General features: G+C 38.2%; 1 protein-coding gene across 1 annotated transcript in view; it reads right to left on the minus strand.

The window, feature by feature from the left end:
* Positions 1 to 27,189, minus strand: part of THSD7A (thrombospondin type 1 domain containing 7A) — a 467,710-nt gene that overhangs the window by 54,040 nt on the left and 386,481 nt on the right. The window contains exons 10-13 of the mRNA XM_059171243.1: positions 23,769 to 23,901; positions 22,393 to 22,496; positions 5,895 to 6,089; positions 4,201 to 4,464 (exon numbers count right to left, since the gene is read on the minus strand). Coding sequence (XP_059027226.1) covers positions 4,201 to 4,464; positions 5,895 to 6,089; positions 22,393 to 22,496; positions 23,769 to 23,901 — 696 coding nt within the window. The remainder of the gene's footprint in view (positions 1 to 4,200; positions 4,465 to 5,894; positions 6,090 to 22,392; positions 22,497 to 23,768; positions 23,902 to 27,189) is intronic.

Raw genomic sequence — 27,189 nt, forward strand, 5'->3', positions numbered from 1 at the left:
GAAAGTTTCTCCCTCATCACCTCTATAGTCCTTCAGGGAGCCTGTTGGAGAATAATGCTGGTCTCCATACCTTATTTAAATTTGACCCTAGGCTACTGCTTTCCTTTTGTACTCAGTATCCACAGTGGCCCCTTCCTTCTTTCCCTGGCTCTTTAAACTTGCAACGATTACCTCAGGAAAAGTGTGTCCCTCAAACCCTGCCTCTCTTTTACACTTAAAAAGAAAAAGATCTCAGTTGTGAATGACAACTGCAAAAGTCATACTAGCTGTACCTGTGTTGTCAAATGCAAGATTTAAATTCTGAAATGAATTAGACATTAAACAAATACGACCAACTAAAAAAGGTTTTCACAGAACTTAGCACTCCCTTTCAGCTTGTTTACAAGACTCTATTTATTGCCTTTTCTGCCTGGTTTAATTAAACATGCTCTTCCTCAAATACCACCAACCATGATGATAAGGAAAAGTTTCTCATTCAATTTTGTTTCTAATTAACCTCTAATATTAAACTTATATAACCTTCTATAGAATCCGATTACAAAAGTAATACATTCTAGTTATACTATGGTTGAGTGGTTATGTAGGTTATCCTCAGAATCTACTGTCCCCATATTCATACTAATTTTTATCAGATGTACCCTGAATTCCACACAATATCTTAAAAGTACATGCTCTTGAACTAAAACCTATTTATAAGTTGAGTACTGATAATCATTAAATTGCCAGTATCCTTTATACAGAGCCCTGTAGACTCGTTCAGTTTGAGAATCATACCTAAATAGACATTCACCTTATGAAGACCCACCCTTGTAAATTAAAAAAAAATTCCTAATATTCTTTTCCTAATAAGTGGTAATCAAGTGAACAAGTAAACTATGACATGGGAGTATTGATTATTTTGCCTAAGTTAGCATATTGTGCTTCTGTAGGGGGTGATCTCCACACACCTTTCCTACAAAGATTTAAGTTCACATTCCTACCAAAACCTGTGAGGATATGTGTAATCCAGAAAAGTAATCCTTAAACTTTAAATGTGTGGGGTACCTGGCTGGTTCAGTTCTTAGAGCATGTAAGTCTTAATCTCAGTGTTGTGAGCTCAAGACCCATGATGGGCATGCAGCTTACTTGTAAATGAATGAATGAATGAATGAATAAATGCAAATTTTTAAAAACATGCAATAAAGCTTCCTGGGGATCTTGTCAAAATGCAGATTCTGACTCAGAAGGGGTCTGTAATGTGGGTTGAATTTTCACATTTCCAAGGTTTCTCTGTGAGGTTGATGCTGCTGATCTGTAGACCACTTGTGTCTTTACTTGTACAGGGAACTTTTGGTCCACAGAGCCTAAAGTATTTGCTAGCTAGAGATTTAGGAAAACATCTGGTGATAAGATGGCCACCAAATTTGACCTTTTATCAGCTTTTCCTCTCATTTTAATGCCAGAAAACATGCCCAGAAGTGGAGACTTACTATACAAATGAAACCTCTGATGTATGAAGAACCATGTTCTGTCAACTGCACCATGTGCCCACTTGCCTGGGAGCCCCAGCCCCTCTGTGCTTAAGTACGACCCCTTTAAAACATTCCCTGGCTGTCGTTCTGAGAGCCAGTCTGACACTTTCGTTAAGATGGTGTCTCCCTTTGCCTGCAGGTGCTGCCCCAATAAAGCCTTGCCTGTGCCTTCAAATTTGGGGTCCAGCCTTGTTTCTCCTGTCTCTGGGTCTGAGAACCTGAGCCCAGTAACAGGTATATCATCTTTAACTTTACCACTACAAAGAATTCCAGACATAACTGTGCCTTAAGGAGAGGATATTAAAATAATGGTGACAACATGAGAAATGGCCTAAAATAATATAATTAAACTGGTGAAAGTCCAACTATTTTATCAGTAGAATAACTGATAATATGATCCAAAGATGGACAGCACAGATAAAATAGAAACGCCCTAAGGCCACTATCGAACAGGGAAGAGTTGCGTCTTTGCACTGCATACACGTGGATCAATTCTATGTTTAATCTGAAAGCAGAAAGAGACTTGTTCGTGAAAGCCTCTTTTTCCACCATCCATGTGGAAAACCAGTTTGGCTGAAAGAAGGCAGTGGTCACTGAGATTGTAATGTAGAGTGTGCCTTGCATAGAACACCGAAGTTAGAGTCTCCCACCAACACCATCAGAAGTAATAGAACATATATAAGCAAACAAGCAATTTCCAAAGAAATCAGGCCACAGAGATTCAATTTCCTTGGATGTCACTTTGAGTAAATGTATTGGTAAATACTAAAATATCCCACTGGACATCTACCATAGATTAGATTTAATGAGAAAGAATTGATGCTGGACAGACACAAGGAACGAAGTAGAGTCACTTACTTAGTTAAGGGTCTTAGATCCTTCCACAAGCTCCACAAAGCTCAGTGCTGTCGGGAATCTATCTTTTCTGCTTCTGTTCTAGAGTACAGTACTGTCTTCTTCATGCTTTGAGTCAACAATCCTACAGTATTAAGTTTACTGCCTTTGTTCAATTTCTATTATTTTTGTACTTTGACTTGTTAAGTGATTAAACATCTTTATGAGATTCATGGGATATTTTTAAGGTTTTTTTTTTTTCCCCCTAAAAATACAATTGACTGTTAAGTGGCTTACTGACACTCTCCTGCATCTAATTAACAGATCAGGATAAAAGTGAGAATATACAAAAGTCATTCTGAAAACTCAAAGGTTATGTTACAAATGATTATCTTGGTGATTCACTAGGCATAACAATTTAAAATGTGAGCAAACCCTTACAAGCTATATTCTAGGAGAAACATATTTTTAAAAGTGATCTTCAATTTTACATTTTAATGACTAATTATGATCTTCTACATTATCATATATCTCAGAATGGCAAGTGCATTTACATTTTTCCTGGTCTCTAATCTATAGCACAGATATTATTGATACAGAAAATAAAATATCAGTTATTCTTGCACCTGTTTCTCAAAGCACACCTATTATAAATATCAAATTCTTTTTTCTTTTGTAGTTATTGTTCTAAATGCATTGACTATCTTTAAGTTAGGAATGTAGTAAACTAAATATATTAATCTGAAAATACTTATATCTAGAGCTTCAATATAATGGAGTCTCTGGGGCTATTTTTACTAGACTTTGATAAAAAAGGAATTATGAGATAAGGTGAAAAAAGGGAAATGAATTTTGGAAATTTCTTTGTGAGGGGAGGTTTAAGAGATTCCAATAAATGTGTCACTGATGATACTTCGATGGTTTATAAATAGAGATGGTCCTATTAGTTCCTGTTGTTTTCTGAACCATATACTGAAACTGGAGGAGCACTGTTCCAATAGCAGAAGCTATTCCAGCAAGGTTTGAAGGTAACTGCTATGTCCCTCCCTCCTGGCAACGTAGCTCATCTTTCTGAGGTCACCTCCACGAGGAAGGTAGGAGGATCACTGCCCAGTGTTTGCAAATATATGGCATCTATATGATTCAGGCTGACCCACTGTAACCTAATCTCAGTCCAGTACAAAAAGACAGATGTATTAAAATAAAAGAATAATGGAAAATATTGCTTAAGGACTACCATATTAAGATTTAGAACCAAAGAGTTTACAACATACTCTGATCAAAGATGGCCACTCTTCACAAACATCTGGCAATTTAATTATTATTACTGTGTTTGGTTTAGAAAACTAAAGAGGGCACAGTTAACTAAGAGTATGTACATTTTTTTTTTCTCCCCGCCACCATTTTTTTTGCTAATCTTAACACAATGAGGAATAAACAAGAGATATTTGACTTCACACCAGTTATGACTTTCAGTCTTTCTTCTCTGCCACTTAGCGACATTTCAGGCATATTTCAAATCTTTCCAGTTTGGTTATTAGAAGACTGTCTAGTTATTTGCAGATTAAATTCAAATCTCCTCCCCTATTTGTTGGGCCTATATCTTCATCTGTACCAAAGGAAGTTTCTTGCACCATTTTTGTCTGCCCATAAGGCTTTCTTGCCACCAATTCTGGGATTTAGTTGCCAACTTCTGGACAAGACAAATGTCCCTGTGTGTCCTATCTGGTGCCCCCCAAATGCTTCATTATGGCATTATCTGTAAACCTTCACTTCCCTCCGTTCTGACCCATGTTCATTTAAACTCCACCCCCAGAGAAAGCAAACATGTAACAGTGAACAAAAATTGGATTACCATGGCTGTTACATCTGGACGTTTCCACGAGCCGGCCATTCTGGTCGTAGCATGCCATTGCTTGGTAACGATATCCTTGACCACATTCCTTGGTATCTCCTTGTGTTTTCACTCCCAGCAACAATTCCGCTTTCCCCTCTGGTAAAATGCAGTCTGACCAGTTCCCCACAGGCTGTGCATTATACTTGTCACAAGGACAGTACTGAGTCTCAATCAGGGGGTACAACTGAGAATTTTTACATTTTTCCTTCTTTTTACTTTTTCCTGTGGAGAAATTTAAGTTGGAAAATATTGTTACTCATTTCAAGCATCCCTAATTTTCTTCCTTTCCTAACTTCCTTCCTCCATTTTTAACCATATTCAACATTAGCTTACAAATAAATGCTATTTTCTCACTCCACAGTGCTTTCTCTGGAGGCTCTTATTAATACTAGGTGCCTTGCAACAGTGAAATTTTTCTTATTTTCTCATTTTAAAATCACCATTTTGCAAAAGGTGTTCACTGTTGTGCTGCATTTTATACTCCTTGAATGATTAAAATCCTTTCAAATGATCATGGACTTTCACTGATTAGGGGAGTTTAAGGTAATTGCATAAATCTCTCCTTTATAACATGTGCAAAAATATAAAAGAGAGAGAGTCAGTCACTGTACTGGACTGTACAGCTTTCTGTTTATTCCAAATAGATGGCATGGTTATATAGGATTATATTTCAGAAAATGAGATTTTTATATTTACTTTTCTGATTATGAGTTTGCATCTTTCATTATTTCTGAAGTCATCATTTTGACATACTTGGTGATTAGTATAGTAAATAATATCCACAGTGAAGATATTGAGTGTCAGAAGAAAGTGCTAGGAATGGTCTGTATGCAAATCTAAATAAATTCCCTTTTAAAATAAAAAACGAACAGTAATATGTGCTTGAAAATTAATGTATCATTATTTTAATTTAATCACATTTCTATTATGTTATGTTAAATATATATCATACTATTAGTTATATCACACACAATTAATTGCATATATTTATTTCTAACTTTCAGAATGTGCCTTATTTGGCCTTCAACAGACTTCTTTATGACGGGTGGTTCATTGTATAACTTTTAAATTCTGTATAGTCTACTGGCTATTTTTTTTTTTCTTTTAGCTTTCTTTTTGCCACTGATAATATTTTTGAATGCACCAGGTTTAGCTCAGTATGATAGCTCCTGTTCTTGCTCATTATATCGCCACTTTTTGTCATTGTGACTGCCTTTTAAAATGCATTTTTCAGATACAAAATTAGTGTCATATTCCTCTTCTAGGCTATGAAAAATAATCTGAGGCTGTGACAGTGAGAATGGGTTAAGAAAATGAAGTGGCAACATTTCCTTTTGTTCTCTAAACACCTCACAGTCTGTCGGCAATCTGCCAGAAGTGTATGCTTAAACCAAAAAAATAATCTACCTATTGTATGGGGAGCGAGCTCAATTTTCAGGGTTACTTTTCCTTTCTACTAAAAGTATATAGCACGTCTGTCACTGTCAACTTACATGAAAATACACATGCGAATCCCCTGGCGTAGTATCAGTACACCAGCAATAAGGCATATCTATATATTTTCCAAATACGTTGTCAGAACTCTGTTGGTCTAACTTTTAACATGTTTTCTAAGTTGACAGTATTGGCTTTCACATCGCAATTATTCTTACCAACAATAGTGCGCTTTCTGGTCCTAACTGCACCACAGTCTCCGTTGCAAGAAGAAAACTTGGACCAGCTGGTAAACTGACAGTCATCTTGGCAGGGGATCTGGCAGGGCTGGGTGAGGGCTGGCACGGGGCCTGCGTACCAAAGGCACTCGTGGATGCCAGCCTGTCCTCCATCTTGCTTTCGACAAGTAATAGCTAAAGGAAAAGCATATAGAGCTGTTTAAAACAAATTTGAATGTCTATAATTATTCCACAATTTCGGAATTCACCAACATTTTCTTACGCAATCAGAGGAATCCTCTTTTAATTCTTTATTTGCAGCGGAAATCTGGGAGGAATGTTTCTAATAATCATAGTAGTCATTAAATTGATCCTGTAGTTTTTTGGGTTTTTTTTCAAGATTTTATTTATTTTTTGTCAGAGAGAGCGAGAGAACGCACACATGCAGGGGGAGAAACAGGCAGAGAAGGCAGAGGGAGAGGCAGGCTCCCAGCCGAGCAAGGAGCCCCATGTGGGACTCGATCCCTGGATCATGGGATCATGACCTGAGCCGAAGGCAGTGGATTAATCAACTGAGCCACCCAGGTGTCCTGATCCCATGGGTTTTTTAAAATAATGGATAACCCTCAGCGATTTTTGTGACACAGAAAAGCACACACACACACACGCACACACACACACACACACACACACACACACAGGCACAGGCACAGCATTTAGCCATTTTTATTACATGCTATTAAGGATTTCAAGTCCTTATTTAGAAATTAATTATTTAAGAGACAACACATGGGTTCTGAGAATAGTTTATGCTGAACAAAGACTATTCATAGAGGTTCTGGGAGACACCACATTCCTCTAATAATATTTATATATCATTGGCTGCTCTAGGATTTCTATACAGAGGGGTCTTATTAGCAACAAACTGGAAGGTTTGGGTGAGGAGGGGATGCTTATGGAATCCATCTTGTAGCTACATTTGTATGGAAAATATGTTATTTTACATTGGAAGCTTGTTGGGATGGCTGTGGAGTGGTTAATGGGGAGGAGGGCCTGTGTCCAAGTTCCCCATTCAGCTCTGTCTACAAGTTCTTCACAAGCACAAATATCAACCATGAATTTAAAAATAAAAACAAAAATTTTAGCAATCTTTATTGTATCATAACCGACATTTCCCCAATTATATATAAGCCCTAAAAAATGGTCAATTATATATATATATATATATATATATATATATATATATATATATACACACACACATATATATATATGAGTTCCCCCAAGATACTGTTCTACTGGATTTTTTAAAATCATGTCATATTTTTATTGCTTATTGAATGCAGTCATAAAATTGCTTTAAGGTATCATGTCTCAAAGAAAAAGAGCAAGTGATGTTTTAAAGTCCCCTTTCCCTGCAATTTTCTCCTATGGTTTTAAAAATAACTTATTCATTTCTTGAGGAAGAAGATGAAACATTTAGACCTTGGTCCTAAAAGTGTCTTCCTTGAACTAGCTTACACGGCCCCAGGCACACTGATTTACGTGGCCCGTCAGGTTTATGGCTTAGGCTGGAACTTGATCGCTTTCCTGCTCAAGATTCTATTCATCATGAAACTAAGTGAAGGAGCCTGACATTGTAATCCTAAGTTATAGTTAGGGAACCCGGGAGCCCGGGTTAGACAACACTCTCCAGATCTGTATAGTGTAACTTAACACCCAGCAGCAGGGCTGTGTGACGGAGTGTCTAAGAGGATGTAACAGTTTTCGCAAGGGAAGACTTTCTCTGTGTAGGTGAATACAGCTTGTCACAGCTGGTGCAAGAAAAGTTACCTAATTGTGCAAAGGTAGGTCAGTATTCATTTAGTTTTGAGCTGAAGATACTTTTCATTTAAGGTGCACCACACTGAAAGGGAAAATTTGTATTAAGAGGAGACAGGGCTCCCTGAATTTTAAATATATAAAAACCCGGTAGAGTGAACAGTGGTGGTGGTTATGGAAGTTTCGTGACAGGAGACAGCAACAAGTGCCCTGAAGAGACACTCACCACCCAGGAGAGCCGCTGTCTGCGGCACTGTGTTTATCCTCCTGGTCTACTCGCAGTTCTCATAGCAGGCTGCGGACTACCATCACCTGGAGAGTTTCTGAGAGATGTCCGTCCCCTTGCCCAACTCAAACATTCTGATTTATGGGTTGAGGACAGGGTCCTGGGCATCAGCATCTTTTTAAAACCCCTTCATGATTCAAATGCACAGCAGTGGATTCAGACCACTGCTCTGGCCAGTGATATTTTTTCACTCGCAACAGAAACACCTAGAATATTGTGAAAGTGGAAGATTCTTGGATTCACTCCAGAACTCCTGAATGAGATTTCTGTGGGTGGAGTCAGAGATTATGTGTCTCCCCTCCAACCCCACTCCTACCCCCCAAGCTGCTCAGATGTTCCTTATTCATATTAATGTTTGAGACCCATTCACTTGAGTAGTCAAGGCACCGGGAAGGGTCTGGCTGAGATCTGGGACTAAGAGCGGAAAGTGCCTTGGTGCTCAACCACCCTTGGCAATGCGCCAAGGTTGGGAAACAATGCTGATGAGCTAAGAGAGCTCGAAAAGTGGGACTCAAGGGGACTTGCTCAGCAGTGAACCAAGGGAGCACCGACATAGCTTGGGAGGATGTTATCCATGGATCAGTGCTGGAATGGGTGCTAATGATGTGGTTCTGCAGTCTGCTGCCACGTAGAGGCAGAGCGGGTTCCTTAAACACTGTAAATTTAGTAATCTCTGATGGTTTGTGAGCTGAGCTGTCCCAAGGAAGCTCGAGAGGAAGGACTGACAAAGAGGGAGCTATTACAGGATTTGTTTGTTGGGATATGTAGGAATCTGAAGAATGATTAATTTGGAAAATATGAGATTTGACCATATCAGAACTCTAGGCTATGAAGAGGGTCCCACTGTTTATAATAAAAGAAAATAACAAAAATCATAAAACTAAATTTGGGTTCTTTGACATAAGACTACTTTTATCTACTCATCCAATCCGACTCTCTGAAACAGAAAACTGAATAGAAATCTTTTGAGAAAATAAATGAAATTGCCTTGGGTTCTCCATTAAGGCTCACTTTCTAAGGTTCTCTCACAAGTTTTGTTTCAGAATTGCTCTCTCATCACATTATGTGACGCCAAAAAACCAATATAAAAGGAAACCACTAACAGCACAGTTCCAGAAATGAGCTAGCTTATTTTGTGCAGATCTGTATTATTTGCATAAATGTGAAGCCGTCTTCCTTGTATGTATACCTTAAGTATTTCAATTAGTGGAAAAGAAAAAAAAATGGAAATTTTCCATATCTGTTCTCAGAAACCCACGCAGCATTCTGCTGCTCTTATCTAAGATTTTAGACAGTGTACTTTGAATGAATTACTCATGTAATGTTATCTAAACACGTAACAACAGCAATATTTGCACAATATATTGAAAATTTATCATACATCTCAACTTGTTTCTGTTCTGACTTAGAGGAAACACAACAATTCAAGCACAGAAATGCAATCTGAAATGAACTTCCTGCTATTAGGGTGAGGAAAATAAAAATCTTTGAAAAGGAAACCATCTGGTCTTTAAACTTTATAAACCCTAAATGTCACCTCTAAGATACTGAAAACAGGGTAGTTTTAACTGTAGAAAAGATGCATCAGACAAAGCATGATTTCCTAGCACACCAGAGAGCTACATACACCCAGACAGCTGTCTCTGTATTTTCAGGTGGAGGGTGTGTGATGATTATGTAAGTTCTCCTTTGGGCAGAGGTCTCACGCACAAGATGGGCCAAAACCCATGCGGTCCATCTGCTTCATTCACCATGAAATCATCTTAGTGAGGTCAGCAAATATCAGAAGAATTATTATTATTTTTCTAAAGATTTTATTTATTTATTTGACAGAGAGAGATCACAAGCAGGCAGAGAGGCAGGCAGAGAAAGAGGAGGAAGCAGGCTCTCTGCTGAGCAGAGAGCCCGACACGGGGCTCGATCCCAGGACCCCGAGATCATGACCCGAGCTGAAGGCAGCGGCTTAACCACGGAGCCACCCAGGCGCCCCTCAGAAGAATTATTTTAAGGCAAAATTCTTTAACTCCACGTTGATTATATCCTGTTTGTTTATAATCTTATTTTACTTACATGAGGCACAGCAATTTTTATTTCTGTGTCACAGACGGGCTGCTTCCAGCAGACTCAAAGCCTGAGGGACACCCATGTGGCTGCCTTGTGGGTTATGTCTGAATTAGGGAAGGCATGCTGGGCCCATCAACATTGAGGGAATGACGGTAAGGTAAGTAAGAGAGCAAGTGTCCTGAACAAATAAATGCTCTGGAAAAGGGAGCTAGAACTGTTAGATTAAAAGTGACTCAACAAGTATTCTAACCAAATGCAGTGCAGAGACCTTTATGAACCCTGGTTTGAACAAACTAACTGTGGACATTTTTGAGATGATGGGGGGAAATTAGACATGGTGTGAATATAGATGATATTCAAGAATTATTGTTAATTGTGTTTAGTGTTATAGTAGTACTACTGGTACATTTGAAACAACAAAGTATTTATGGATGATAGACATCTTATCTGGGAGTTGCTTTAAAAGATCCCAGCAAAATCTTTGTAAGAGTGTGAGAAGTGGCAGATGACCAAGAATGGCAACCTGCTAAAAGCCTGTCGAAGCCGTGGAAAGGAAGACCATGCTACCAGTGCTCATTACATTAGTCTTCCTATTTCCGTGTCTCTTTGAAGCTTCCCATAAATTTAAATAAAAAAATTAATCAGTTGAATAAGTAAAGTCAATTTTAGAATGTTTTCATGACGGTTGAATTTTGAGCTATGTTTTAAAGAGGAGCATAATCAAGGTTCCAGGAATGAAAGGGAATAGATAACATTGGTTTGAGCTAAAAGGACACGGGTATCTGTGTTATGCATATATGACTATGTAAATGGAACGTTACCGACGCAGCCCTGAAGTAAATCTAATAGAATTCCAAATGCAGTTGCTCATCTTCATTTTCTTGAAGAGGAATGAAACTCCCTTATTATTCAGGATGCACAAAAGAAGAAGGAGTTCTCTCAGTCTGCAGATTACCCTTCAGCATGCAAGACCATGTCATTTTGTTTGAATAATCAGTGAAATAAATGACTAGATCTAAAATGTGCACATAGAAGTTCATTACAGGAAACAGGAGAAGATGAACGCCCCAATGCAGTGAAAGCTGCTGGACTGTATGTAAACAAAGAGTTCAAGGAGCTCTGAGACATTATTTATTAAGCTGAGTAATATTAACACGGTTTACCTCACAGCAACAGCGTCTGGGTATGTGTTCGGCGGACTGAATGCTTGGAGGAGTGATTTTTTTCCTATGATGTTAATGAAAAAAATGGCAAAAGTGAGAACAAATCACGTAGAAATGAAGAAGAAAAAGCTTAATGTGAGTGAAAGCTAGTTACCAAGAGACCTAATTGTGCTTAGAAATAAGACCCAACCCATAAATAATGCAAGAGGGCCCCAGTTGTTTACTAGGCAGACGTAATGATCCCCGGCCTGCTCTGTGTGGAAGAGATTTTCACTGACAAGTTTGCCAGATGACTTTCTAATTACAACTTGTGAGTGTAGCTCTGGCAGAATGGAAAGAAATGTACTTTTCTTTTATTGATCCTAAAAGTTACCAATGATTCCCCAGTCTCATTGAGGCTGATAATATATGTGAATCTATGTGAAGGTTCTTGGATGAGGATATACTAGGAAGTAATAATCAACTCCCAGGGGAGTAGCTCAGACGAGCCACCAGAGAAGGGCTACCTGACTGCATCACTGAGAAACCAACCTGGACACAGCACAGTGTCAAGCTTATTTTATGAGCTATTTCAAAAATAGCACATTCTAATAATAATTTCATGACAGGGCCCTCGCAGAAATACAAAAACAAGACCAAAATCTCCCAATCACCTAGGATGCTCATATTCACAGGCAATTAGAGCGAACCATTTATATTTAGAAATCATTCTGGAAATTTTTAAAAAATAGCTTTGTAACTAAAAAGGAGCATTGTAAATGTATAACAATATTGGGTGGTAACTAATATGTATTCCATCCAAAAAGTGTTAAAATCATGTCTCTGAAAAATCTCTTCAAAGCAAGTACCTTTGCTCTTTGAGTTATGCTGAGTGTAGCTCTTTCCTACCTCGTTCTTTTTCCACTTTCCTTCTTTTCTTTCTCATTGCATAGTAATCTATGAAAATCAGCACATTCGTGTGAATGACCGAAGTTAACCCAGATATTCTGGGCCTAACCTTGATAATGCTTCCAAAATGCAATCTCTTAAAAAAGAACAAAATGGGCCAGAGTTTAAGGAAAGGGATGATGCCAAGAGCACCAGTAGAGATGAAGGCACGTAATTTAAGCACAAGATCTAAGCATATTTGCTCATAAATAAATAAATAAATAAATAAATAAATACGTAAGTTAGCCTTAAATACTTTGCACATCATTTAGATTTAATTCTGGTAGAAGGAGAATTAGAACTTCCTTTTTCCCCCTAGACTTTCCTTTTGTAAACTTTTCAACCAAACAGATGATACAGAGTGAATACTTGTGGGACCAGGGGGGGTCTTAGTCATATGAGCATGGCATTAAAGTTATGATTTTTTTTTTCCTCTTTTTGCGATCTATTTGAGAATACATCAGAATCGTACTAGCTTCCACATAAAGAGACTGATGTCAGAACTTAGTGACAGGTCAACATTCTAACAGACATTTTTTGGCAGGCAAGTATATAGAGGGAATGGGGGATTAGGATAGGCAGGGTTGACCCTGGGAATCATTAGCCATAGATCCATCGAATTCACAGGAAGTACGCTTGGCAGGAGACAGCATGAAGACCAAAAAGGAACCTGAACAAGAGCCGATCTGAAGTTATTTTGTGAAACTCAGCATTTAACCTGTGATATGTTTACCTCATACTCATGGCATAAATGTGTCATAAGGTAATAAACACTGGAATAATACATATATATTTTAAATAGTAGTGACTGACATTGCCCCTTAGGACAGACATAAAGAAAAAATACGTAAATTGTCGAAAACTGTCATTATCATGAGCTATATATTTAATTTGGAATACAGCTCTCATGGAAAGTCTGGATGTAGCTATTATGGCCAGGTTTCAATGACACAGTCACTGACTCATATGCCATAAGTTAGCCTTCCAATGCCAACGAAGCTGTAGACATGTGAGCAGAGAGAAAAGACAGCAGCAATTACTGTTCTATTAAAAATTTATATACAAGTGACTCAAACAGTATGAAGTAAATATGAGTGTCTATTCACCTAAAAATTACACAGAATGTGAAAGTACTTTCATGTTATTTCCATTTCTTTTATTGACAATATTATAGAAAAGATGCCTTTTTCAAAGGCTCTCTAAAATTCCCCTATGATATTTAAGAATGATTCCAGGCTTAAAGTTGGCAAATCTGTTCAAATCCTTCTTTAAAGTATCTCTCCTTTCTTTATTTTTTAAATCATTGCATGAAGTTTCTTGGACGATATCATCCTCAATATTCAAAGCCTTACTAAAATTCTTCTTTGTGTCTCATTTCCTATTGCAACAATATTCCTTCTCTCTCCTCCTCCTCTCCTGGACCCCCCTCTAGTATTTCAAACCTCTTGAGCGTGGTCCTTTGCCTCCAACTTACTCATAGGAATTATAGGCAACCTGCTCTGTTCCCTACATGTCCGGATTTTATTTTGTGCCTTTTTGCTTTTGTCATCCTAGATTTAAATGTCATTTCCTCTGTCACTATGGCCAATCAAGTGGTTACCTCTTTTGATCTTTTCTTAATTTTTACTGGTTATTATGTATACTATTACTAATGTATTATTTAATATGCTTAACACCTGGATCACATATACCCATAGAATATGACCTACCATAAGAAATGAGTGAAAATTACTTATTATATACTGTTATTCTCTCGACAGTCTGGACCTACCACCATGAAGGCAAGAGGCAACATGGGGCATATATTCAACGAATATCTGTTTTATGAAAGAATAAATTGTGCTGAATGATATTCAGGAAGTTTAATCTGGCTTTTAGGGACTGGTGTTAACCTATTCTCACAGCTTTCTGAGAGAGTTAGTATCCACAAACTTACAGCATGTACAGTAGAATAGGAACATTTTTCAAGACACTGGCCCTTTGTTATTGCTATGGGTTGAACTGTGTCCCTGGAAATTCATACGTTGAGGTCCGAACCCCCAATGTGATAGCATTTTGAGATGTAGCTTTCGGGAAGTAATCGGCAGAGATGAGATCATGAGGCTAGGGTCCTCACAATGAGGTTAGTGCTCTTAGAAGGAGAAACCAGAGAGCTTGCTCTCTCCCTCTCTCTGCCATGTGAGGAAAAGCAGGAAAACAATCATGGGTGAGTCAGAAAGAGAGATCTTAGCTGAACTGGAATTAGCCAGCATCCGGATTTGGACTGCCTAGACTCCAGACTGTCAGACATAAATTCCTCTGTTGCCAGTCAGTAGAGTTTTGTTACAGCAGCCTAGGAAGACTGATAAAGCTATCAACATGAAGTCTTAAGCACTTATCTTATAGAGGATTTCTAATGTTTGTATAGACACACTTGATAAACTTCAGGAAACTATCCTGTTTTGTACCACAGCAGCTAATTCAATTTAGAGAAGACTGGGCAAAAATTATGTGGTTCTGCAAATGCTTGATACAAAATTTCCCTTCACCATTATTTTACTTTTCCTTCAAAATATAATGGGATTGGGTCGTAAATAAACATGTTCAAAGTTTCAGTTTGATATGTTCAGCATATCAATTTTCTTTTAAAGCTCTTTATGTTCTGATGTAAGAGTTCTGAGAGCATTTTCACATAGTTCTGAAATAAAGAGAACGTAGCCTTGGTCAAAACTCCATTTCCTTGATTGGGACAGAATATTCCTATATTCTTCTATCCATGTCATTCTAACTCATTTCTGAGTAAGGTTGCTTCTCACCAATTTGCTTTATAGGGAATGTCAATGCTGGGATAGGAAGCAGTTGCAGTTACTTGTTAAAGAGACTCTGGGACCATAATTGCTTCCCATATCCTCTGCAGTGTATCAACACAGACAATACTTAATGATTGGACCAATGATGCTATTAATAGTAAAAATGAAAGTCTGTCCATAACAGCCACTTTATTATTAACAGTTTGCTAAAAGTAGGTGTAGGTGACTCGAAACGAGGAAACTTAGGGCCGCTGGCTAGTAATCTGATAAAAGGGAAATTCAGAGTTCTATTTTTCCTCGACTGTGTAAGGTTCGAGTCATTTGAGAAAATCTGAATCATAATAGGTGATCTTGTCAATGTTCCGCTGAGTGGCACATGCTATATGAGACACACAAGTTCTGTCCTTTCTCTGCATACTTAGTAAATGAACTCTTACTGTCCACTTGGGTATGATTTATCAGCTGCTGGACAGGAGAATTATGAGGGTCTTCTCGCTTGTCTTCCATCCCATGTAGTATCTGCTTTCACCTTTAGTGCTTTTTTTAAAAATAATTTTTACTAATAAAGTTTTAGGGTCAAAATTTTACTTCTCACACCCCCTGGAAAAAAAAAAAACAACAGTACTGCAATTTCATCCTAACAGTGTATATTTTACTGCTGTGACAGTGTTTAAAATCCAGTGCTCTTAAAAAACTAAAATAGTTACTTTAATGTTGAATTGAATGGAAAAACTTCTTCCCAAGGGACCAGACGAACATCAGAGGTTCTCTGATCCTACCAAGTAATGACTACTCAGTATTATTAGAAGTTGTGATTCTATAATTGATTACCTGGCTTCAGAGTTTAGACTGCGGGTCAGCAAACTTCTTGTGTAAAGGACCAGATAGTAAATATTTTTGACTCTGTGGGTTATATGGTTTCTGTCACAACCTGCTTAACTTTGCCTCCTTCTCATGGAAGCAGCCATCGATCATAGGTAAAGAAAAGGGTGCACCTGTGTTCCAATAACCTTTGGATGCAAAAACAAAAACAAAAATCAAAAAATACCCAAGCTGTGGGTGAGATTGGGTGCACAGGCCACTGTGTGCTGACAGCTGGTCTAGAACAAGAGTTTGATAAAAGCCATGTGATCAACATATTTATCTTTAGAATCACAGAGTGGTAAAGTTAGCAATTTCATATTTTAGTTCATATGGTGTCATTTCCAACCCAAGCAAGGGTTAATAGTAATTTAAAGCTAATACGATTAAAGTTCTTTAGGTTAAAAAAAAAAGGCTTAAAGACTACACACATGCAAACAGGTTACTGGAAAAAGAAACCTACTAATGGGAACGTACAATAAGCATTTCTCCTCCTATGTACACTATATCATAGAGATCTTAGCTTCTCCCTTGGCTTCATCAGATAAAAGGATTGCCACTCCTGCTTTCTTCTGATGTCCATTAGCATGGTAAATTCTTTTCCACCCCCTCACTTTAAATCTGGAGGTGTCTTCGGGCTTAAAATGAGTTTCTTGGAGGCAACATATAGATGGGTTTTGTTTTTTTATCCATTCTGATACACTGTGTCTTTTGACAGGGGCATTTAGCCCATTAACATTCAGGGTAACTATTGAGAGATATGAATTTAGGGCCATTGTATTGCCTGTAAGAGTGATAATTTGACTTCTTCTTTGCCGATTTGGATGCCTTTAATTTCCTTTTGTTGTCTGATTGCTGAGGCTAGGACCTCTAGTACTATGTTGAATAGCAGTGGTGATAATGGACATCCCTGCCGTGTTCCTGACCTTAGCGGAAAAGCTTTCAGTTTTTCTCCATTGAGAATGATATTTGCAGTGGGTTTTTCATAGATGGCTTTGATGATATTGAGGTATGTGCCCTCTATCCCTACACTTTGAAGAGTTTTGATCAGGAAGGGATGCTGTACTTTGTCAAATGCTTTTTCAGCATCTATTGAGAGTATCATATGGTTCTTGTTCTTTCTTTTATTGATGTGTTGTATCACATTGACTGATTTGCGGATGTTGAACCAACCTTGCAGCCCTGGAATAAATCCCACTTGGTCATGGTGAATAATCCTTTTAATGTACTGTTGAATCCTATTGGCTAGTATTTTGTTGAGTATTTTCGCATCTGTGTTCATCAAGGATATTGGTCTATAGCTCTCTTTTTTGGTGGGATCCTTGTCTGGTTTTGGGATCAAGGTGATGCTGGCCTCATAAAATGAGTTTGGAAGTTTTCCTTCCATTTCTATTTTTTGGAACAGTTTCAGGAGAATAGGAATTAGTTCTTCTTTAAATGTTTGGTAGAAATCCCCCGGGAAGCCGTCTGGCCCTGGGCTTTTGTTTGTTTGGAGATTTTTCATGACTGTTTCAATCTCCTTACTGGTTATGGGTCTGTTCAGGTTTTCTATTTCTTCCTGGTGCAGTTGTGGTAGTTTATATGTTTCTAGGAATGCATCCATTTCTTCCAGATTGTCAAATTTATTGGCATAGAGTTGCTCATAGTATGTTCTTATAATAGTTTGTATTTCTTTGGAGTTAGTTGTGATCTCTCCTCTTTCATTCATGATTTTATTTATTTGGGTCCTTTCTCTTTTCTCTTTGATAAGTCGGGCCAGGGGTTTATCAATTTTATTAATTCTTTCAAAGAACCAGCTCCTACTTTCGTTGATTTGTTCTATTGTTTTTTTGGTTTCTATTTCATTGATTTCTGCTCTGATCTTTATGATTTCTCTTCTCCTGCTGGGCTTAGGGTTTCTTTCTTATTCTTTCTCCAGCTCCTTTAGGTGTAGGGTTAGGTTGTGTACCTGAGACCTTTCTTGTTTCTTGAGAAAGGCTTGTACCGCTATATATTTTCCTCTCAGGACTGCCTTTGTTGTGTCCCACAGATTTTGAACCGTTGTATTTTCATTGTCATTTGTTTCCATGATTTTTTTCAATTCTTCTTTAATTTCCCGGTTGACCCATTCATTCTTTAGAAGGATGCTGTTTAGTCTCCATGTATTTGGGTTCTTTTCAAACTTCCTTTTGTGGTTGAGTTCTAGCTTTAGAGCATTGTGGTCTGAAAATATGCAGGGAATGATCCCAATCTTTTGATACCGGTTGAGTCCTGATTTAGGACCGAGGATGTGATCTATTCTGGAGAATGTTCCATGTGCACTAGAGAAGAATGTGTATTCTGTTGCTTTGGGATGAAATGTTCTGAATATATCTGTGATGTCCATCTGGTCCAGTGTGTCGTTTAAGGCCTTTATTTCCTTGCTGATCTTTTGCTTGGATGATCTGTCCATTTCAGTGAGGGGAGTGTTAAAGTCCCCTACTATTATTGTATTATTGTTGATGTGTTTCTTTGATTTTGTTATTAATTGGTTTATATAGTTGGCTGCTCCCACGTTGGGGGCATAGATATTTAAAATTGTTAAATCTTCTTGTTGGACAGACCCTTTGAGTATGATATTCTGTCCTTCCTCATCTCTTATTATAGTCTTTGGCTTAAAATCTAATTGATACTATATGTGGAAAACCCAAAAGACTCCACTCCAAAACTGCTAGAACTTATACAGGAATTCAGTAAAGTGTCAGGATATAAAATCAATGCACAGAAATCAGTTGCATTTCTCTACACCGACAAGACAGGCGAAAGAGAAATTAAGGAGTCAATCCCATTTACAATTGCTCCCTTGGCTTCATCAAATCCTTTTATGGAAATGCTGCCCACATTTCTATCTGCTGTCCTAAGGCATCTCTAGAGTGACATTTCTCTATTTCAACACATACCTGGATATTTCCAGTTGGCTCCCATGCCATCATCTCTACTGCACAATATAAAAAAATATAATTTCTAAAATTAGTTCTTTCAGACCAAAGACTTTTCACCAATATTACAACTACTCTCAAGCAGAAAATGCTGGACTTAAAGGACCATATAATCATCTTTGAGTCACTTATTTCTATCTCTGCTTCTACAATTTGCCACTAAGTCTTCAAATTACTTTCCTCTACTGCATGTTGAAAAACCACTTCTTTTGCCCATTCCCCCTACTGTGGTTCAAGTCTGAGCCCCTATTACTTCAGCCTCATATTGCAACAGCCCAGTGCTAGCTGGCATCCGACCCATGTGTCTTATCTTCCTAGCTTATTCTGTACATGCTGACAGATAGAAGAGTGCTTTTTTCAGGTCCTTGCTCCTACCACTTATTGAACAAGGCTGAAAATACTGATCCTGACATGTATATTCCTTCTACAAAATCACCTCTAGCTCTAGCTCACATCTCTGGAGCTTGAACCTACCCAATTTCCCGTGAACACTTTTAATGTTTTTGTTTTTCTTTCTCCAAATACTGACCTTGTATAACTGATCTTATTTTCTCTCCTTCCTACTCACTCTAATGTTACGGTACAAGTCAAGTCCCAGCCCTTCCTTTAGGTCTTTCTTCAGTGCTTTGGCTTCAAATGGTTGCTTTTGCAAAGAATCAGTTTTAGTCTTTACCTCCCACTCGTTGGATGATGTTACCAGTGATCTCATTTCCCTAATCGAATGTAAGCTCCCTGGCTTGAACATATGCATCCTTTGCTGACATCCGTGGCTTCTACAGAGTCTTCTGAATTCAGTCACAGCTGAATGAGTGACTGGAACGAGAAAGTCTGAGGTATAAGAGAGGACAGGGGGTAGCTTCTCTATAATCTTTGCTGATTGATCCTAATCCTTACCATATAATAATTTTAATCATCATCCAAAAAAAAAAAAAAAAAAAAAAACCAGAACCAGTTGGCATTTTAGTCTCTGATCAGATAAGAACAAAGATGAAAATAGCAAGAATCTGACAGGTCAATCACACAGAGTTCTGAAAACAGCCAGGACCCTCAAAGGAAGAAAATTCTTTTTGCCACTAGCAAAAGATATTTCTATCCTCTTAATTCTCCTTATTTCATGTTTCTGTAGGAATACAGGCTCTAAGAAGAAGCATCTTTAATCTCCCAAGGCAACAAAGAAAAAGGCTATCTTCATATGGAAGTTGAAGGGGTTCTTTTGATTATATTTATGTAGAAATTATTTGTTAAAATGCAACTTTCTCTTCCCAGATATTCTGAGACTAGAGGAGACTGACAAGGTAGAGTTAAATACCAAGACAAGAAAACATTATTTAAGTACAGGCTGAGGAAGAGGCACCAGTAACTGGAAACTACGAAAGGAACAGTGAGAAAGGCAGGAGAAAGTAGCCTTGAGGAAGCAAGAGGAAGTTCCCCTTTTCGTGCTGGGAGTGGGTCACAGTATTAGATACTTTGAAGTAGACACCCAGGAGGAGGGATGAACAGAGGTTTTCAGATTTGGAAATGAGATGGTTGCCAGTAATCACAGAAAGAACCGTTTTTATGCAGATTATGTGTCGAAAACAAAAACACCCGTGTTAATATTGTTGCTTTTATGCCTACTGTGACCTCTGTGTACATTCCCTGGGGCCATGATCTAACAGGAAGGGGGAAGGAATTAACTCTGAAGAAATACTTAATATGTACAAAGCACTGTGGGGATCATTAGGTTCTCAGCCTCTGAGGGAGGAAATGAATGAACCACAGTTGCACAGTGGTTAAGGAATAATTTGGAACTGAAGCTCTTTTCACACTTGTGCTGCTGTTACCATATCTCAGGTTTCCTCCCATGCTATTTTATAAAAATACGGCTTTCCTCTGTTTTACCTAAACTTCATTTCACACTTTGATCCCTGGGCATTATCTGCGCATAGATTGTAGAATACGAAAATTGGAAAAAACCTGCAAGATCCTTTGGTCCAACCCTCTTTTCATTTCTTCATTTAAATTAACTGAGACCCAGGAAGGAGGAGGGATGAGCAAGCCTCACCCTGTGTTAGTGAAAAAACTAGACTAAACTCCTATTTCCTGATTCCCAAACTCAAGCCTGTTGCGTTATAAACTCCGTGTAGGGCTAGAGCTGTATGCAACCGTATGCTTGACTCAGGAGGAATGAGGAAGGTGAACAAGAAGCTCTTTTAGCAGTCAATTTCTTTCTTTCTCTTTTTTTTTTAAAATTTTTATTTATTCATTTGACAGACAGAGATCACATGTAGGCAGAGAGGCAGGCAGAGAGAGAGGAAGGGAAGCAGGCTCCTGACTGAGCAGAGAGCCCGATGCAGGGCTCGATCCCAGGACCCTGAGACCATGACCTGAGCCGAAGGCAGAGGCTTAACCCACTGAGCCACCCAGGTGCCCCAACACTCAATTTCTTGATGAATGGTTTGCAATGGGGAGAATGACTTTCAGTTCTAAATACCTAAGTCTCTCTAACAGTAACAGGAGATAATCATGTTCTCGCCGTAGCTGATGGGGGAGGACAAATAAGGAAAATTAAGTATACGAAATAAAATTCTAAACATCGCTAGATTGTTAATATTCTTTATAAACTAAATTTTAGGTTTTAAATAAAGGTTTCTAAAAAGATGATGATAAAAACAGAAGATGTTTACCAAAAAGAAGCTATTTTTCTCAAGTTAGAAAAGCAACCTTTTCACTGTCAAGGATCAAAATCAACAAAAATTGGAATTTTATGTGTTCAGACTTTTGCATCATCACCACATACATAACTACCAATGAGGGGGAAAACAGGTTTTTATGAATTAAATTAAATACATAGCTACATTTTAAGAATATAGCAAGAACTACACGCTCAAATTCAATGTAAGTAAAAACAATCATGTTCTCTAAAGGCCGAAGTTGCTACAAGTATAAACAACATGTTCCAAAGCATGGAATGTATCATCCACAATACCTAGTAAATAACCACACTACCCAGTAAATGTTGGAAACATTTCCCGTCACTCATTTCTGCAAGATCACATGTTATCTAGTAGTGCAGACAGATTGCAGTCCGCATATGGCAGTAAATTTGAGTAAATAAATCTGTCATTTAAAAATCAGTACTGAATATGAACAGGAATGGGCATAGCCATGGCAACATTAGGAATGTCGTTGCTGAGCATTTTTGGAAAGTTAACCAACCATAGTATGCTGTACACATGCACATAGAGAGTTCCTATAGGCAAGGACGTATGGATCTCATTGAGTGTTAGGGTGACAAGCTAACTGCTCTGGAATGCCATGAAAGAAAAACTAACCAAAAAATCCCAAACAAGCTGCAGGGTACAGTACAGTCATAGCCTCCTTGAGAGTTTGCTCTGATTACCTTCTAAATACGAATGGAGGAAAAATTCAACCAGAGGAGTTACAGGCTCTGCTCAAAGAATGAAGGACATAGTTTAAAAGGATGTTTCCATGTAGCCATGTCAGGTGGACTGGGCAGAAGTGGACGGACATCTGCTGCTCTGGTCACCGAGCATGTCTTCAAAGCAACAGACTCCTCAAGCTAATGGTTAAGTGAGTGATATGATGGAGGAATGAAAAGTGAATTAAGTGTGGAACGGAGCTTCCCACCTCTTGCCTGGCGTCCAGGCCCGCAGCCTTCCTGTGCTCCGGGGCTGTCCTGTCGCACACTCCACGGAACCAGCTGGCACCTGCGCCATTTGTGAGTCTTCCACCTGCAAGGAAAGAACGGAAGCCCCACAGAGAGGAAGCAAAAATGCCAGGCAAACCACAGAGAGATGGAAACATGAGTTTGAACACGGCAAGTGGGAATTTATTTCCCAAGGCTCAGTCCTATCTAAATGTAATTTAGATCTCTATCAAGACATTGTAAAAAGCAGCATTAAATATACAGGCAGTTTCTACGGCTGTGGAGACAAGAGTTCATCATTGTCAGCTTCTATAGAAATGAACTCTATAGATGTATTTAGCCTTTTTAAAAAATACTGAAGTATAGTTAATACTTGTCACATTTTTAAATCACATCTACTATGCAGATAGTACTACAAGTGATGCATCCCATTTAAATAAGGTATGTTTATTTTATATTCAAGTCATAAAACTGTATTCAAGTCATGAACCTTTGGTATGGTATCTTTTGGGTAGCATCACAGGGGTAACTCAGAAACTGCAATTAAAATACATTTTACAAAAACAAATCTCTCAAATAAGTAAGTCTGGGGCTGACAGTTGTCAGTCACTGTTCAGAGGAAACATGCATTTATACTGTTTGTCATGTCGGAATTAAATACAGAGAAAATAAGATGACAAATATGCCATCGTATTCATCAGATTTATCTTATTTTGTGATCACACATTCTATCAATTAATGCCATAATACATCATCTGTCAGCAGACTGCAATTATGTACTGCATCGTTTTAAGTAGGTGCTTTCTTTTAATAGTTATGAGGAAAAATTTCCCTAATAATCATCAAGATGATGTTATATAGCTTGAATAACCTGAATTTTCCTCGAGGTGGCCACAAATGAATAGCACAGACAACTTATTAGCAACACTGAAGTAAAGATGTCATTTTGTGAACCGGAATGCCAGCATTTATGAGGAACAGGTGCTCTTTGGAGCCAGGGGAGGAATGCTTAGGGTACTCCTCGACCAGGAAGAGAATCAATTAGGTGTTTCATAATTATTAACCACCTCTCTGAGTTTCTTATAGTTTAGATCATCATAAGACACTTCCCCCAATCCCTGGAGCTAGTGACACAGTTTGGAAATTTACACAAGTATTTGCCTCCCTGGAGATAATTCCGGTAGGGGGCAGCTCCCCTAAAGAGGCAAGCAATGGCACACACAGCCACAACCTGTGCAAATTTCCACCGAGCCTGTGGGTCCATCCTTGGCTTTCTTTTCTCATCATGGGAAAGAAAATGGTCTTGGAGTATTTGCTCAGTGCATGGCTTACAATGGTTTTTCTTTTACCCCATTACCTGTAGCTTTGGCACACTGGAGGGGCCTCACAGACTTTCTCTTCATAGAGCGGGTCCGGGCAGTCTCTGCCTCCGTTGGCTGGCAGCTGAATGATGACCCTGTGCCGAGACTGCTTTCTGACTCCGGAGTCCCCTGGAATGAGGCAGCTTTTTAACTGCTGTACCCTGCACTGATAAAACAATGTCCATATGCCAGCCCTTGTGAAGAAATTACCTTGCTTCCAGCTACATGTGCTTTGACATCCTTGAATGAGAGGCCTCATCCAGTCTCATCATTTTCCAAATTTCCAAATTCTCCAGACCCTTATATTGAGAACCCAACCAATTTATATTAAAAAATGTAAAGAACAGAGAAAACAGTTCCATATCAACTAGCCTTGCTAATGTACAGATACAAAGTAATTGCTCTTTTGTATATTTCTTTCCCCTTGAGAAATATGACAGATCTAATTAATTTATTTTCCTCTACCTTACACTTATTTTTATGCCATTTCACATAGTCCTGTTTACCACATGGGACTCATACAGTTCTAATGAATCTTTCTTAGGAGACTATATTCAATGCTTTAATGTGAAATTTTATTTCTTTGTTATTCACTTAATTTGAAATGCACACCTCATAAATTATTCTAGTCATTTATTATTCATGTTAAACAGCCTAAGATCTTCAATTCAGGTCACATTCTAAACATCAAGGCTGTAAGTAGTGAAACGAAAGTGGTTTCCTAGAGGCAGAATTTTTACAGAAACATTCAGAGTAGCAATTACTGTAAGTAAATAACTCCAAATTATGTTTTAAAAAAAAACAATGGAAATAATTAAGATTTACCTTCAATGAAGATACCAACTTAACAGTATTACTCATCTAAAGATGTCCAAATATTTTCGTATTTGAAAGAGACAATGTAGAATAGAAGACTTGCCAACTTTACTAAAAGATATTCTAATTTGAAATATATACCCTTTAAGGACCAAGGCACAATCACATGACATAATTTTACTTACCTTAGAATTCCCTAGAGAATTATTTTAATACAGTTTGCATGATGCATTTACATTTTTTGCAAGATCATTAAATATTTGATATGCAGATACAAGAACAGAGAAATTTAGAAAGGTTAGCTGTCCCTAACAATGGATGTCTAATAAACAATTAAATGAGACTCTCTTAAAGTTATTGTGTTAGTAGAAAAACGTGATTTGACAATCACAACTTTCTAATAAAGGACATTGTCCCTCATGAAGTCGGGGTATCCCTTAAAATGGTCTGGGCAAGTGACTCCCAGCAATGTGGACTGAAGATTTCCATAAGAGCAGGGAGAAAGAAGCATATTAAGGATTCCTAAATGTCTGTCTGTATAGGAAAATTTCTTTCAAAACCTGAAAATAAAAGTTAATAGAGATTTCTCACCCTCTACCCAGAACTACTAAGTCAGAATCTCTAAGAGCTGGATTTGGGAATCAGATTTTTACAAAGCTTGCCAGGGAACTGTGAATGAAGAGCCAGGTTTGAGATCTACTGGAATAGATGACCTTGCGTATTTTATCCCAATTTAAGATTCTAGGGTTCACATGTAAGTTTTTAGGATTATTCCCATTGTGGTGAAAACCTTTCCTACTAGTGATTATATTAACTATTTCAGTGAATAATTAGAATACGACAGGTAAGAAAGTAGGAGGTTAGGGGCTGGAGGTAGTGAGTAGCAGAGAATTAAAGAATGTGAAAATACTGGGGTGCCTGGGTGGCTCAGTGGGTTAGGCCTCTGCCTTCAGCTCAGGTCATGACCCCAGAGTCCTGGAATCAAGCCTCGCATTGGGCTCTCTGCTCAGTGAGGAGACTGCTTCCCCCCTCTCTCTCTGCCTGCTGCTCTGCCTACTTGTGATCTCTGTCAAGTAAATAAATAAAATCTTTAAAAAAAAAAAAGAATGTGAAAATACTGTCAAAGACTTTTTTAAAAAATTGTAACAATAGCAGTTTGAATACCAGTTGCAACTTTTACATATTAAATATCATCTATCTAGGAAAGATCTAAGAAACACCAAAGGGACTTCTAATAAAATTGCTAATGCTGCCTCCATCCATTATGTTGTTCCAGTGGCCCCTATTTTAAGGTCCAGGTGATAAATTCCTCTAATAATTTAGAGCTAGGAAAATTTTGTTTCCCTTGACAATCTGTTAAGACTCTTAAGGCTTCTATTTTTTGCTTTGTTCACCAGAATCTCAGGGCTAATTTCCTTCTGAATTGCAGGAGTTTACCTTAACTTTGACTTCACAGTGTGATTTTTCTCTTCCTGTCCCGTTTCCCCAACTCCATGCACTACCTGACTCCATCCTTCTTTTACACTTTCTACTATTTTTCTTTTCTTTCTTTTTTTTGTTTTTTAACATTATGGTCTTTCATCTTTTTAAAAGAGTATACAAACTGCATATTCATTCTTATTATTTGGTTAGCATTGGGGGAAGGAAGGAGGTGGTTGTTTGTTTAATAGGGAAAGAAAGAAAGAACATAAGAGCATGGAGGAGTGGGTCTTTGTTTCCAGGACGGTCAAGGTTCTCAGAGTGAGTAACTCACCAACCATGTTGTCTACATGCAGGTAGACAACAGACATGGAATTGAGACCCAGGGATCTGGAACCTGGAGGAGACAATTAGTTCAGCCTCAGTGGCACCTTATACACTAAAAGCCTGCATCACTAACTGTCACAAGGGACACAGGCAGTGCTGCTCCTGTGAGAGTTAGTTCCTGTGATAGAAGCAGCAGACAGTGTCTCAATCCTACTTCATTTTTCAACCTCAAAGCAAAAATTTCACCTCAGGTACAACTCTGAAACATTCTAGTGTCTTTTCATCGCACCGTCCACGAGCTTGTATTTGATATATAAGATCACGATAACTCTTTTCACTTCCATAATTGATTCCACACTGGCAATCCACTTATTCTTAAAAAAGGTTCAAATACCTTGACCTCGTGTGGCCCACAGAACAGTGACTGTGAGCTGATGAAAGCAGAACAATCCAAAGCTGTAACACCTACAGAGGAAGTTTAATGGGGTTACACAGGAAGTGTCACGATATCTGTGTTTCTATCCACAGGGAGGTGCGCTGACTCTCAGATCTCAGTTACGAAATTACTTGTATACTCAAAGAAACAGCACTGTGGAGCTCAGCCAGGTTAGAGAGCCCTCAGATCAGAATACAGACAAAGAGAGAGCTATGGCACATATTTAGAAAGAAAAGTGGAAGGTTTCTCACTAATAACTTGAGCGGGTAAACCTGGAGTTTTACAACCTTCATAGTTTCTGTATATATTCGCACTCAGTTATTGCATGTGGTTAATAGATATCCGTAGTTTTCCATTTATCTTTGTGTCTTAGGACACAGAACACCAGTCACATATGGTAAGGATTTAATAAATATTTG

This window comes from Mustela lutreola, chromosome 4 (assembly GCF_030435805.1).
Source record: "Mustela lutreola isolate mMusLut2 chromosome 4, mMusLut2.pri, whole genome shotgun sequence".
Lineage (NCBI taxonomy): Eukaryota > Metazoa > Chordata > Mammalia > Carnivora > Mustelidae > Mustela > Mustela lutreola.